This window comes from Bidens hawaiensis, unplaced genomic scaffold, assembly GCF_021521415.1.
Source record: "Bidens hawaiensis isolate Kalapana, Puna unplaced genomic scaffold, B.hawaiensis_p1.1 tig00009309_1, whole genome shotgun sequence".
NCBI classification, from domain to species: Eukaryota; Viridiplantae; Streptophyta; class Magnoliopsida; order Asterales; family Asteraceae; genus Bidens; species Bidens hawaiensis.
The window spans coordinates 65650-78525 of NW_027491686.1; the positions used below are offsets into that span (position 1 = coordinate 65650).

A 12876-nucleotide genomic window follows, 5' to 3' on the forward strand; every position below is an offset into this window, starting at 1 on the left:
GAAAGGTTTCCTTGCTCACATGATACCTTTTTCAGACTTTCCGCCATTACAAAGGGAGGGGAGTATCATTTTGCAGTCCACGCCATTGCCAATGGAGGGGAGACCACTTTTTCAAACTCACCGCCATTTCTAAGAGAGGGGAGAACCTCGTACCCTGTCACCACCTAACACCCCTATTACATATAAAACTACCCGCCATTAGAAAGGGAGGTAACCCCTCTTTTGAAAAAAAAAAAAATTTCCAGCCCCCCTTGTGATTACCCCTTGTAACCTGGCCCCCTTTCAAAAAATTTTCGGATTAACCTGTGTGGACGGTAGGAACTCGGTTGGTCATCAAGAACTAGGGGTGTTCATCGGGTCAATCCGATCGGGTTTCGGGTTAATCAGGTCGGGTTAGTCGGGCTTTCCTTAAGAATATCTAACCCGCAACCCGACCCTGTTAAGGTTCGGGTTAGTCAGGTTCGAGTTATTCAGGTTTCGAGTTAGTCGGGTTAATCGGGATAACCATATTGTTACTTTATAATTTTAAGCTGTTAGCAGGGTCTGGGGAGGGTGGGATGTAGGCAAACCGTACCTCCATCCCAAAAGATAGAGAGGTTGCTTCTAGAGAGACCCTCGGCTCGAAAACCATATGCATGGGATCGATAATAATAGTGATATTAGTAGTGAATACTAAATATCTGTTACAGTAATAATAGTGATATTAGTGACGATAGATCAATAATAGTGATACTATAATGAAAGATCAATACTATATATGTGTTACAGTAATAATAGTGATATTAGTAATGAATACTAAAGGTGTTATAGTAATAATAGTTGTACTAAATATAGAAATAGATCAATAATAGTGATATTAGTAATGAATACTAAATATGTGTTATAAATACTAATTTGAGGAAAGGTATTATAGTAATATATCACTTTTCACTCGAAATAAGGTAAGGAAACACCCCCTATGATAGAATTATAATCAAAACTCTACGTTTTTCCTAAAAGTCCTTAGCCTTAATCCTAGGTCTCCAAGAATTCCTATCCTCAACCATGTCCTCGGAAAGGTTCAAATCGAGCAAATCATGCCTAATCCTCTCGGCCTAAGTTAATTTGGAACGTCCTCTATCCCTCCTCCCCTCTATACTAATAGTTTCTACAGATCGGACAGGAGCCATCGTCTCTCTTCTCTTCACATGTCCAAACCATCTCAATCTCCCTTCTCTTATCTTATCTGAAATGTTAGCAACCCCTAATCTCTCTCGAAAAACATCATTTCTTATTCGGTCCAATCGTGTATGCCCACACATCCACCACTGAAAATATCAAAATTATACTTGTTAATGCCCTCTTATGGATAACTTGTATGCCCTGCTACACCTTTTAAGTCGCTCTCACTCACTCAATATCAAAGTATACTTAGAAGATAATTATATAAATTCCAAGATCCGCAAGTAGCATAATTAAGAATAGAAATCATACATACACATACCTGTGGAAGGGGAAGTGCTGCTAACACATCTATGATGAAGTAGGATTTTAGGTAATGTTTTGCCACATACTGAGGTTCACCTTTTAATATTGTTCTTCCAAATATACCGTCATGACGACCTACATGAGCAGTTCGAAACTGGATGATGATGTGAAATGCATATAATATGTCAGCCAAAGAACGAAGGATGCATACAACAATCTCCAAATCACGGTCCATTCCAAGGCACTTCTGGGTACCCTTAATTATAGGAATATATAGAAACAGAGGATCTAAAGACAGTGCTATCACAGAACATAACAAAAAACTTCTATTCCACTTCAGAATAAATTCATCTTCTGGATAATAAAACTTCATCGAATCGCTTTCCACTCTCTTCTCACTATCGACACTTCTTGTTATCCAAGCTTCGTTGTTATGCACGCATGTCCTGATGGAAATTCTAAAATGGAAATTGTTTTATCAACCATTGGTCTTCTTCATAGTGATTAGATAAGCCTCCCAAGTCTTCACTAGATGTTTGAACAAAACTGCATTTATAAAGCACACATTTTATAAAAAAAAAAAAAGAAAAAAAAACACATGGATGCAACTATTAAAAATGATAGAAGGAACTTATAATTCACACTTAGTGACCTTTCACCAAGGGGGAACTGAAGCACATTTGCCACTACACCAACATTGAACTTTTTTCTATCGGTTCACGTCATTCACATTACAAATATTATATATCGCTTTGACGAACTTTCTTTAATTTAACGAGTTTCTGCGAACCCAATGGGTTGCGTGTGAGTCCGCAGCTGGGTGTGAAGTGGTGCCTTGGCAAACAACATTCCTTTGGATGGTCTCATAGAAAACTAATATAATCATTATATTGCTCATAACAAGCGTATTATAATTATATAAGATAAAGATTGGAATTTGGTGTCGCAGCATGCCTATTGGTCCACGCGGCGGCACGAGATCTGTCAATTCAGTTTTCGTTTTCATTTTTAGAAAAAAATTATTTATTTGAAACATATTATTCTTTAAGATTTAGTACCGACACCGTTGATTCCGGCTGCCTTCATGTAAGTTAGCAGCGGGAAACACAGTCTTTGGTAATCACATAATAAGTTTATGCGTGTTCATTATTCGGTTTGAAACCGTAAAATTGTTCATACCGGTCATGGGTTTGATTTCACGGTTGATTTTTTTTCTTTAACTTTTGGCCGATAGTTTCAATCTTCAAAGGTTCTATTTTGATTTTTGATGACAAAAAACCGTTACTAACGGTTTGATTTAAAACCATCAAAACTAGACTACAAACACCCCTACGCAAAATGTTATTACCTTTTAACTGGAAAAGCTTATAACAATATTATACTCAAATTATAGATAAAAGGTTTATTGGATTTTAATAATCCCTATTGAATGGTGTTGACCGATAATAATCCCTATTCATTTTATCGCCACTGGCGGTCCCAAATTTAAAAGAGTTAGCCCCCAATAGTCCCCTGTTAAAATGGACTTAACGTCGTTATACTTTTTTCCGAGTTTCAAACCAGTGTTTTAGGTCTTTTGATCGGAAGGAGGATACGAGTCACTTGATATAAAATTTAATTCGAAACAGTGCTTGAAAACGACGAAACAATGCTTCAATTCGAGTCTTTGAACTTACAATTACCAATAATCAAGTCGTTTGGATCACCATTTCAAGCAAAGTTTTACATCAATTAATTCATATCCTCCTTCCGATCATAAGCCCTAAAACATTAGTTTAAAATTCGGAAAAAAAGTATAATTCCGTTAATTCCTTTTCACAGAGGACTATTGGGGGCCAACTTTTTTAAATTTGGGACCGTTAGTGGCGATAAAATGAATAAGGATTACTACTGGCCAATATCATTCAATAGGGATTATTAAAATCCAATAAACCAATGGTGTAGCTTTTTAAAAAAAAAATATATTAAAGTATGAAAAAGTTATCAATGTTTAAAAATTACGAGGACAGTTGAATTAAAAGTAAAAACTAAAATAAGATATAGGTAAAAAAAAATTAAGGGCTATAGTTGTAACCATTCTTTAAATTTACAAATATTAATAATAGTTGATAGGTAATATTGTAACTATAAACAAACTTTAAAGAAAAAGTTTGGTTTTTAATTAAATTACAAAGGGATGGGAGATGAAGGCTCCAACGTAAATGTTCCAATGTAAATGCTCCAATACAATTCTCTTGCCTAAAGTTACCTAACGAATGATGAAAGAAGGAGACGAAATTACCTTATAGGAAAATCCACGTCGTCAAGTTTCCGACAAATTTTCTCCACAAAACCACAGCAGCTCCAACCAGAATGAACATGATATTAAAAGAGACTACAAACTTATATAAAAACTAAGATTTTGGTGTTGAAGGTGAAGAAGAGCTATGGTGATCAGTAGGAAGCTTCGAGTCAAGTAAGTAGAAACCATCATCCTGCTGTCTACTTGTCTTCATATAAACTTGCAAAAATCAAGTTGTCTATTTTGTTTTATTGTCTTCTTCATTCTGACGGCTTTGGGTAGTCCATGACTAAATTACACAAACTGAATGGATAACATAACAGTATAACACCGAAACGATGGGTAAGGTTGGATGGCATTTGATATAGCTAGCACCAATGGAACATAATTATTGCAAATAATGCATGTGACCGAAAAGTGTAACAATTGGCTATTTTTTTTATTAGAATTACAATAAAATAAATGAAGATGCTTTTTTTCTAATCCATATAGAAAGTTCATAGTATTATAGCGTAAATAAAAAAATGTAAATATAAAAGATACTTTTGTATATAATCAAAAATTGATTCAAACTAGAGTTATCACTTCTTGACTACAATGTCTTCAACTTCAAACAATGAATGTCTTTAGAGGTGGTTGAGGCTTCGTATGCAACACTAGTTCCTTAAAATAAGTTATGCGCATCTTCTTAGATGAAAAGTTTGTCTCATAGCCTATTAACAGTTGAAACAATGTGCATGCTCATGCAATCGAGATATCCATCAAGTTTGTTGGTGCTTAATTATAGTGTGTGTGGAAAAAGACGAAGTTGTGATTCGAAAGAACGAATAGAGTACACATCAAGAACGAATAGAGTACACATCTCTACATGGTCTAGCTCATTTCTATCTATTTCTATTGCGAATATTTTCTATGTTCCGGATCCCTAAAAATGAACCACAAAGGTTTACTTCTAATCCCCACAAAAAAAAAAGAAAAAAAAAAACTGATTTGCAATGTTAATTTTGTAATAAACGAGATTTAAATCCATTAAACTTACTGATTGAAACCGTCCTTATGATTCATGACCAAGCTGAGACCGCCTTGAAAAAGAAACAAGCAATGGCAACTCGCAATCGGCCGCATCAAGCAGTGGTAAACATGACACGGAGCAGTGGGGTGTGTAAAAGAGCGGTTGCAATCAAGGTGTTTCCCGAGTAGCACTGCGCCCACCCCATCAATGGCCGTTGGACCGGGCCGGCATTCACAATCACGCACAATTGTGAGAATTGCCTACTTAGTGAGCCAAAAGTCTAAAAAACATCAAGACTTAAACCCTCACTGTCACTACTGATTTTGATCTTCAGACAATATTTAAATGTATTTTTAATTAGTATTTATGTAATGTTTCTAAGTAAATATTAGGTAATGTTTTAAATTAAGATTACAAAATGATTCTTAATATATTTTAAAAACGTCAATTATTACTTTAAAAAATGGCATGCCAATTTCCGCGCGTGTAGAGAGTAAAACCATACCTCCGCACATGGTTCTTTGGTAAAAATGCGCATCTTCTTACGTGACAGTTTCCACACATGTGACATGCAGAACTAGGATGAGATCGGTACTGATCGATACCCTACCGGTACAGTAGGGTACCGAAATCCCCATCCCGAAAATCGCAAATTTTTGATACCGGCCGAAATCTTTGTTTCGGTACCGGTACCGGGGCGGTACCGGTATTGAAGGTAAAAAATTCGAGAAATACCGATAACGGTACCGAAACTCAAAACTTTAGTACCGATTCGGTATCGACAGTACCGAATCGGTACCAATTTCGGTACCGGTACCGGTACCAATACTGAATTTGCTTATCCCTATGCAGAACAGCCCAGGCCCCACGTATCAAACAAACACAGGCAAAACCATATATCATTTCCTACGCACCTTTTAAATGAAAACTGAACCTTTATCAACTTTGCCGCGAAAACAATGAAATCAACACATTAAACAACATAAGAATACAAGTCATATCGAGGCTAAACTAAAACTTCATTTAATTCTTATAATTTATAAATGATACATTGAAGTTAGTACAACAAAACTGTCTTCTGTACTACAAATATCATCAGTCAATATGACAGCATTAGCAGCACATGTATAACAAGGTGGATGCCTAAGTGAAAAAAAATAATCCTACATCTCAAAACAACACATCCATCCATCCATCCTAGAATAACAGTACATACAACAAAAAATATTAAAGCGGAGCCGTCAACAAACTACCTTTGATGATGCGACGATGAAGGCCGGTCTGGTGAAGACCGTTGTCGCACCAAACCACCACCATACAATCTATGTTCCTCAAACGCGCCCCTAACCCGACTTCCATCATTTACCCGAGCTTGACCCGTCACACCAGAAAAGCCCACTTGACCCAGTGACCCAAACTCAAGTGGTTCCACTGGCCCATTTGATGATGGTCCACCAGGGTTCATATACATACCACGGGCCATGTTAGCCGGACCACTTTGGTTCGGACCAGGATGCAACGAGCCATTCTGGGTTTGGTATGTTGAGAATGTGTCATGTCTATATGAACCCGTTGACCTGTCGGCCCGACTTTCGTTACCACCCACCCGTTCAAACCGTGAGCCTGACTTATCCATTTGGTTACGGTTATGGTTGCGACCCGAACCGCGTGACTTTGAATTAGCTTTCCAGTTACTTTCTTTATCAATATGGTTATCACTTCTGTCATAGTTGTAGTTCCCTCTTCGTGGGCCCGAAGGATTCCGATCAAGGTCCCGGTCCCTAATCGCAGCCTTCTAACAAAGCAAGACAAATAAAATTAATATTAAAATCAAGAGAAAATTGCGCAAATGGTACCTATCGTTTGTTTATTTGTGTGGTGTATTGTATCACGAACAAGCCGTAGAACTATCCGTTTTAGTTTCGATTTCAATTCCCGCCCGTTACCAGTGATTTTACTATCACGTTTAGTCCCGAATGTTAATCTCAGCCAAAAGTAACGCCAAACCCGAAGAGACACGATTACCCTTACGGGAACGACACTTGACCTCACTTTTTCGCTAAAAACTGACTTGAGATTAACGCTAGCAACTGAGCGTGCAACGCTTTCATAAATGTTCGGAGTTTGAACTAAGTTTGCAATTTTTAAGAATTCGGAACCAAACTTGCATACGGTTAAACCACAGCATCCGTTTATGCAATTTTCTCAAATATATTAATTATTCAAAATTTGAAAATTAAGCATAAATTATTTGACTTACGAGATTTGGTAAATAAGTCCCGGTCCCACTGCGAGGTCTCGGTATATCTTCCACGTATGGTTGGTAAACGTTACCGGGTCGACCCGAAACGGGTGCAGCAACGGGAACAAGCTGGGGCCCATAGTTCATGAACTGGGTTACTAAATTCATGTTTGGTACAGGTCTGCCCGGCCCATCCCACGGGACCCGACCCTGTAAGTAAACCGGTGGGACCATAAGCGGTGACGGGTATGCAGGTGGCCCGTGTTGGTATGGACTTTGACAATAGCGACCAAACTGTAAATTTTGCCAATGGCTCGCAAAGTCACTATTAAGAATATCGGGTTTCCGTTGTTCCAGGGATTCACCAGAAACGGCCCCAGCGTCCCGAGGTCGATCTAGATCAAAATTCCCTGAATCACCATTATCCATATTATTATTATCGGCACCATAAAAGTTACTTGGAGGAAGCATTGTGAAAAACGGAACTGGTGGCCCGGTGGGGTAAAACTTTAAGGGCATGGCTTCTGAATTATCCATCGTTCTTTGTCTTGAATTTTGACCTAAAACCATCGGACCTGTGGGAATTATTGGGTCGGGACCACTGGACTGAGCAAGTTCATAACTGGGCACATGAGATCTTAGAACATGCATAGGTGGCAGGCCCGTGTAAGACCCGACACTTGGTGGACGGACCAGGTCCTGATTATCATCCTCGGGCTGTTGAACCGATGTATTCTCAATCATGGTCTTACCTTTGAAATACCCACTTGATGACTCAGCAGGGACTAAAACTGGTTTTTTCCCACGTCTTTCCCGTGTTGACTTGTTGACCGTTGACGTGTCATCCCACGAGCTCTCGGATGACGTTTTACTTTTTAACGAGTGGGCAGCAGACGAGAATCTTGAACTTATAGTTCGTTCATCGGCAACCGCATCGTTATCGTCCCTCAACGGTCCACGTTTTTCCTTTTTATATTTTGGTTGACTTTGGATTTGGCCTTGACTTTGACTTTGACTTCTCGCCAGACCACCGGACCAACCAGCACGACGAGGTGGAGGAACGTAACTCAACCCAGCTGAAGAGACCCGAACATTATCATCTGATGCAGCACTTTCAGAATTCACCGTCTTACAATCAGGTTCGAAGCTTGAATCTTTTTCCCGCCAAGAATCTGTTGGAACATTTTCATTTCTGGGTTCGGTGGAATTTTCAACTGATGTCGGTCCAAGCCCGGGAAAGAAATGAGTTAGTTGAGGAGCAACGAACCTGTGTGGTAACTGCATTCCCGAGAACGCGGGAATCATTGGCGGAAAGTTATTTTGTGCATAACCCATTCCAGCTAGAAACGATGTCGGGAACGGGAACGGTACATGACCCATTGGCATATGAACCGGGCCATTGAACCCGTAAAGCCCAGAAGATGACATCATGTTTACAAGATCTTGTTCTTCTTGATGTACTTGTTGTGACCCGCTATTTGAGTCAACAGAGAAGTCAACCCCTTGATGGGTTTGGGTATTTGAAGGCTGATTGTTTCCACTTTCAGGTGATTTTCGGTTAGGCCTAATTTGAGGACCGTCCTTGTAATCATCGGTTAATTCTGGACTGGACCGTGTTCTAGCAAAGGGAGATCTTTGACTTTCGTTGACCAATTGACCCGACACCAAATTCTTCTGGCTTTTGTTTATAGCATTGCCCTTTTGGTTTTCTGCACGAGAAGTTGATGTGGCGTGCTGACGTGACATGTTATGAGGATGAGTGTCTTCAAATTCACTCTCACGACCAATGACTTCTTTGACTTTTTTGCCATTTGGTTTGACTTTTGGGATATAAATGACAGGTTGAATGTCGGGAATTGACAGAGGTGCATCAGGTCGTATCCCGCTGCCATGTCGGTCCCACGTGTTGGTAAAAAACTGATTTACTTCAGCAACAAGAATTTCCTGAGGACAATCTAGTAATCTAGCCAGCTTTTTCGCCCCAAATGCAAACGCACTGCGTATTCTATAAAAATTACCTGAAATGAAAAAAATCATGCATCATACATCATAACAAGAAAGCTTAATTCATGTTTATAAATAATTAAATACCTTTACTGACACTTCGCCCCAAATTATTACTGACACGCAATGGATCAATAACATTAAAATGTTTGGAAACAAAAGTTTGCCCTTGGTTATCAAGACCACTCGGGAAAACCGCGTAGACCGCGCTACAAGCATCAAGAAACACTTTCTTAAGCAGCAACTCTCCGCTGTCCTTACGAGGAGGCTCGGCTACAATTATATTAAAAAAATAATATCCACGTCAGCAAAATACCCGACACTATCTAAAATTCTAAACCTACCGGTAATAAACCTGATATTACCAGTCACATCTGGAAGTGAGCCTATTGGCACGGGACCCCAGAGACTAACACAGAAATATTCCCAATCAAATTTACTAAAAAACTCCAGAAAACGGTATAAAACCTGCAAATAAAACACAATTATTCAAATGTAAATAAAGAATTATTAAATTTAAGGTTAAAGAAATGTTTGTAAATTAAACAACCTCAAGAGGACCGGTAAAAGAATTGTTGAAAACATGGAATATGTAAAGAACCAAAGTCTCAAGTGCATATGTTGATATGAGGCCGTGATGAGCACCAAGTATTCGGCTTTCATAGTAACACCATGCTTTGATTAGTATAATGCTGTGTTTAAATAAATGGTTCTGGTTTATCAAATTATCAACCTGCCACATGTATAATTTGTCATCATAAGAAAACTAATATAACAAATTAATTACTATTTGAAATGTTGTATATAAAAAAAAAAAGAAATTTCAAATGTACCCCTAAAAACTTGCATACAATCATATTTCCGTAAAAACAATTTATTATATGTTTTTATTTATTTTCCTTTACACTCCTGCCAATCCAAACTATCATATCCTGATGCAAGTTTTAAGAGAAGGGCATATATGTTGTAAAACTAAAAATGGGTATACTTGATATAATAATAATTATTATTATATTCAATTAACCAATTTCAAAGAAATACATAATACGACCATTATACCCTTTTCCCCTTACACCCCAAACTCCTCATCCTAACGCAAATCTGAAGAAAACGGTATACATGTCATAAATTTGAAAATGGGTATACTTGATATTATGAAATTTTATTGTGTATATTAAATTTACCCATTTCTTTAAGCAGAATTTATAATATGATTACTGCTATACCCTTTTCTTTACACTTATACTTCAAACTCTAAATCGTAATCAAGTTCTATGAAAGGAGTATATATGTCAAAAATTTGTAAGTGGGTATATTTGACATTACGAAACTCTCTAGGGTATATTAGATAATTTAGATTTACCCATTTCAGTAAATACAATTTATAATATGACCATCATACCCTTTTCTTTCCCTTTACTGTTGGCTTTACACTCCAAACTCTCATATCTAATGCAAGTTTTAAGAAAGGGTATAGATGTCATAAAAATTGACAATGGGTATATTTAATATTATGAAAATTTGTTGGGTATATTAGATTTCCCCATTTCAGTATAAACAATTTATAATATGACCATTTTACACTTTTCTTTCCGCTACACTCCAAACTCTCACATCCTAAAGCAATTTAAAAAAAAAACGGTATAGAAGTCCTTAATATGAGAATGAGTAAAACAAAATTTATAAAATGAGCATTATAACCTTTTATTTCCCTTTTCACGCCAAACACGAATATCATAAAGCAAGTTTTAAAAAAAATATAAATGTCATAAATTTGATAATGGGTGCATTTGATATTATGAAATTTTATATGATAAACATGATATTATGCCAAGTTTCGGATAAAATATATAAAATATTGCAAAATGTTTGTCACTAACCTCCTCAAGAAAGCAGAGGGTGCACAATCCTCCAAGTTGATTAAATGATATATCCACCACAATGTTCTCAACAAGACACTTTATAATCTTCACCTGCGGTTTAACAATCAAGAGTCAATAATACTCATACTAACATAGTAACATGAAAAATTAGAATCAAGGGTAAGATGTGGCATACTTCAGCTTGAATGTATTGAACCTCCTTAACACGAAACTCAGCATTTTCATTTTTCTCTTCGGTCTCCAACATATCCCGAACATCACTAGCCCATGAGTCTTTTAATGTTGTATTGCTACTAAACGCAGTCAAGTCTATATCTCCATCAGGTAAATAAGTTTTTAAGGGTACGGACCCAAAAGTAAAAACCTGCGATTTTGAGATCAAGTAAGGACATACAAAATAACTAAATGTGTGTGTTCATTCGTTTAAACTTAATAAACAAAAGATCAAAAACAAACAATTAAAAGAACGAATTTTTTTAGCTTGATTTTATTTGATTTGTTTTTGATTTATCACTTAACAAAATTAGCTCCAATATCAACTTTCTAGAATACCATGTAATTGAAGTTGATAACGGTTTTGAAGATTGATGAAGATCTTTTGGCTTTTGTTTTAATATTTATATTTATTACTTCATAAAAATTTTGTTTTCATTTATGAACAATTTGTTTATTTTGGGTTTTCAGATGATTTTGGTTCTTTATCTTGAGGATTATGGTTTTAAAATATTTTGGTATTTAAAAAAGTGATGTTTTACATTGCAAATTTTTTTTATTGAAAGTGTGGTGCCCACGCTTTTTTTGCGCCTAGCGCCTAGGCCCTCGGAGAGACCTATGCGCCTTAAGTGCGCCTAACGCATTTGATAACTATGGCAGATTCGTGTTTGTTTATGTTCGTTCGTTAATAGTATACACAAAGACTTTACAAAGACAAACAAATATAAACAAACGAGCATACATGAAAATAACCGAGCAAATAGCAATAAATGTGAACATGAACATTAATTTGCTGGGCTTAAAAAGTTAATAAAACTAGACTAAATTGTAATGAATGACATTTTAATTTTATAAAACTAGACTACATTGTAATAGGCTAAAGAATTTAATAAACATATAATCAAAAGTAAACGAACGAACTTAAATAAACCTAAACTAACAAACATAAATGTACGAACGGGCATAAACAAATTTAAATGAATGCAAGTTCACAAACATAAATGAGCAGACACAGGGCATGTGTTGATGTTCACTTAACTAATTAATCAAAAAACTTTCATTAATGTTCGTTATTTGATTAAATAAATGAACTTCCATTTGTTTCGTTTGCAGGCCTAAATAAACACTAACAACTCAATATTAAAAAACTATATTTAACGCGTATACCATTAAAACAACAATGCATAACAGAACATATACACTGAATAATAACATAAACAATGTTTCAATTTTACATTAAAGCGATACAAAATAAAAAGATAACATTTAATAAATAATAATCACCTGGCAAGGAAAACATTTCTTAATTAGTCTCTGAACATAATCAGCAACCGCATTTCTCCGTTCTTCCGACAACTGATTCGGTTGAATACACGCAATAAGCTCCGCCGTTCTTTCTTCAGCTTTTAACCACCGAACACAATCCAAACTCTCCAACAACGGAACCGCATTGGGCAACAGCCCATTTGGCAATATCCCTTCATGGTCGCCCATACAAACCCTAATTTCAAGATTCTCAATTTCGCCCAAAATGTCAACACAACTCTCAATTCCAAACAAAACCCAGATACCAATTTCAAATCCAAACAACACCCAGTTTCCCAATTTCAAGATTCTTAACTTCCAACACACAAACACTATGAAACCCTAATTCCAAGATTCTTAATTTCCGTGAAAACCCACCTGTAGATTTACAAAATACGAATACCCAGTTGGTTAAATCGTTATAAATGATGTGGGTATTTGATACTGAAGCTAGAACAGTCAGTGTGTG

The 12876-nt window shown here is 36.6% G+C and overlaps 1 protein-coding gene across 1 annotated transcript; it reads right to left on the reverse strand.

The window, feature by feature from the left end:
- Positions 1 to 5789: 5789 nt before the first annotated feature.
- LOC143531931 (uncharacterized) lies at positions 5790 to 12632 on the reverse strand. Its single transcript, XM_077027113.1, has 8 exons — positions 12387 to 12632; positions 11065 to 11253; positions 10887 to 10979; positions 9557 to 9739; positions 9372 to 9474; positions 9094 to 9279; positions 7021 to 9020; positions 5790 to 6555 (listed from the first exon to the last, which is right to left on the reverse strand). The coding sequence occupies exons 1-8, from the start codon at positions 12594 to 12596 to the stop codon at positions 6010 to 6012; spliced, it is 3510 nt and encodes a 1169-aa protein (XP_076883228.1). The 5' UTR covers positions 12597 to 12632; the 3' UTR covers positions 5790 to 6009.
- Between the last annotated feature and the right edge of the window lie 244 nt (positions 12633 to 12876).

Excerpts from the sequence above, each read along its gene's own strand:
- LOC143531931 (XM_077027113.1), bottom strand. The coding sequence starts at position 12,596 with ATGGGCGACCATGAAGGGATATTGCCAAATGGGCTGTTGCCCAATGCG. Across the intron at positions 9,740-10,886 it reads CCCTCTGCTTTCTTGAGGAG|GTTGATAATTTGATAAACCA; the intron begins GTTAGTGACAAA and ends TACATGTGGCAG. Across the intron at positions 6,556-7,020 it reads GGACTTATTTACCAAATCTC|AAGGCTGCGATTAGGGACCG; the intron begins GTAAGTCAAATA and ends TTGCTTTGTTAG.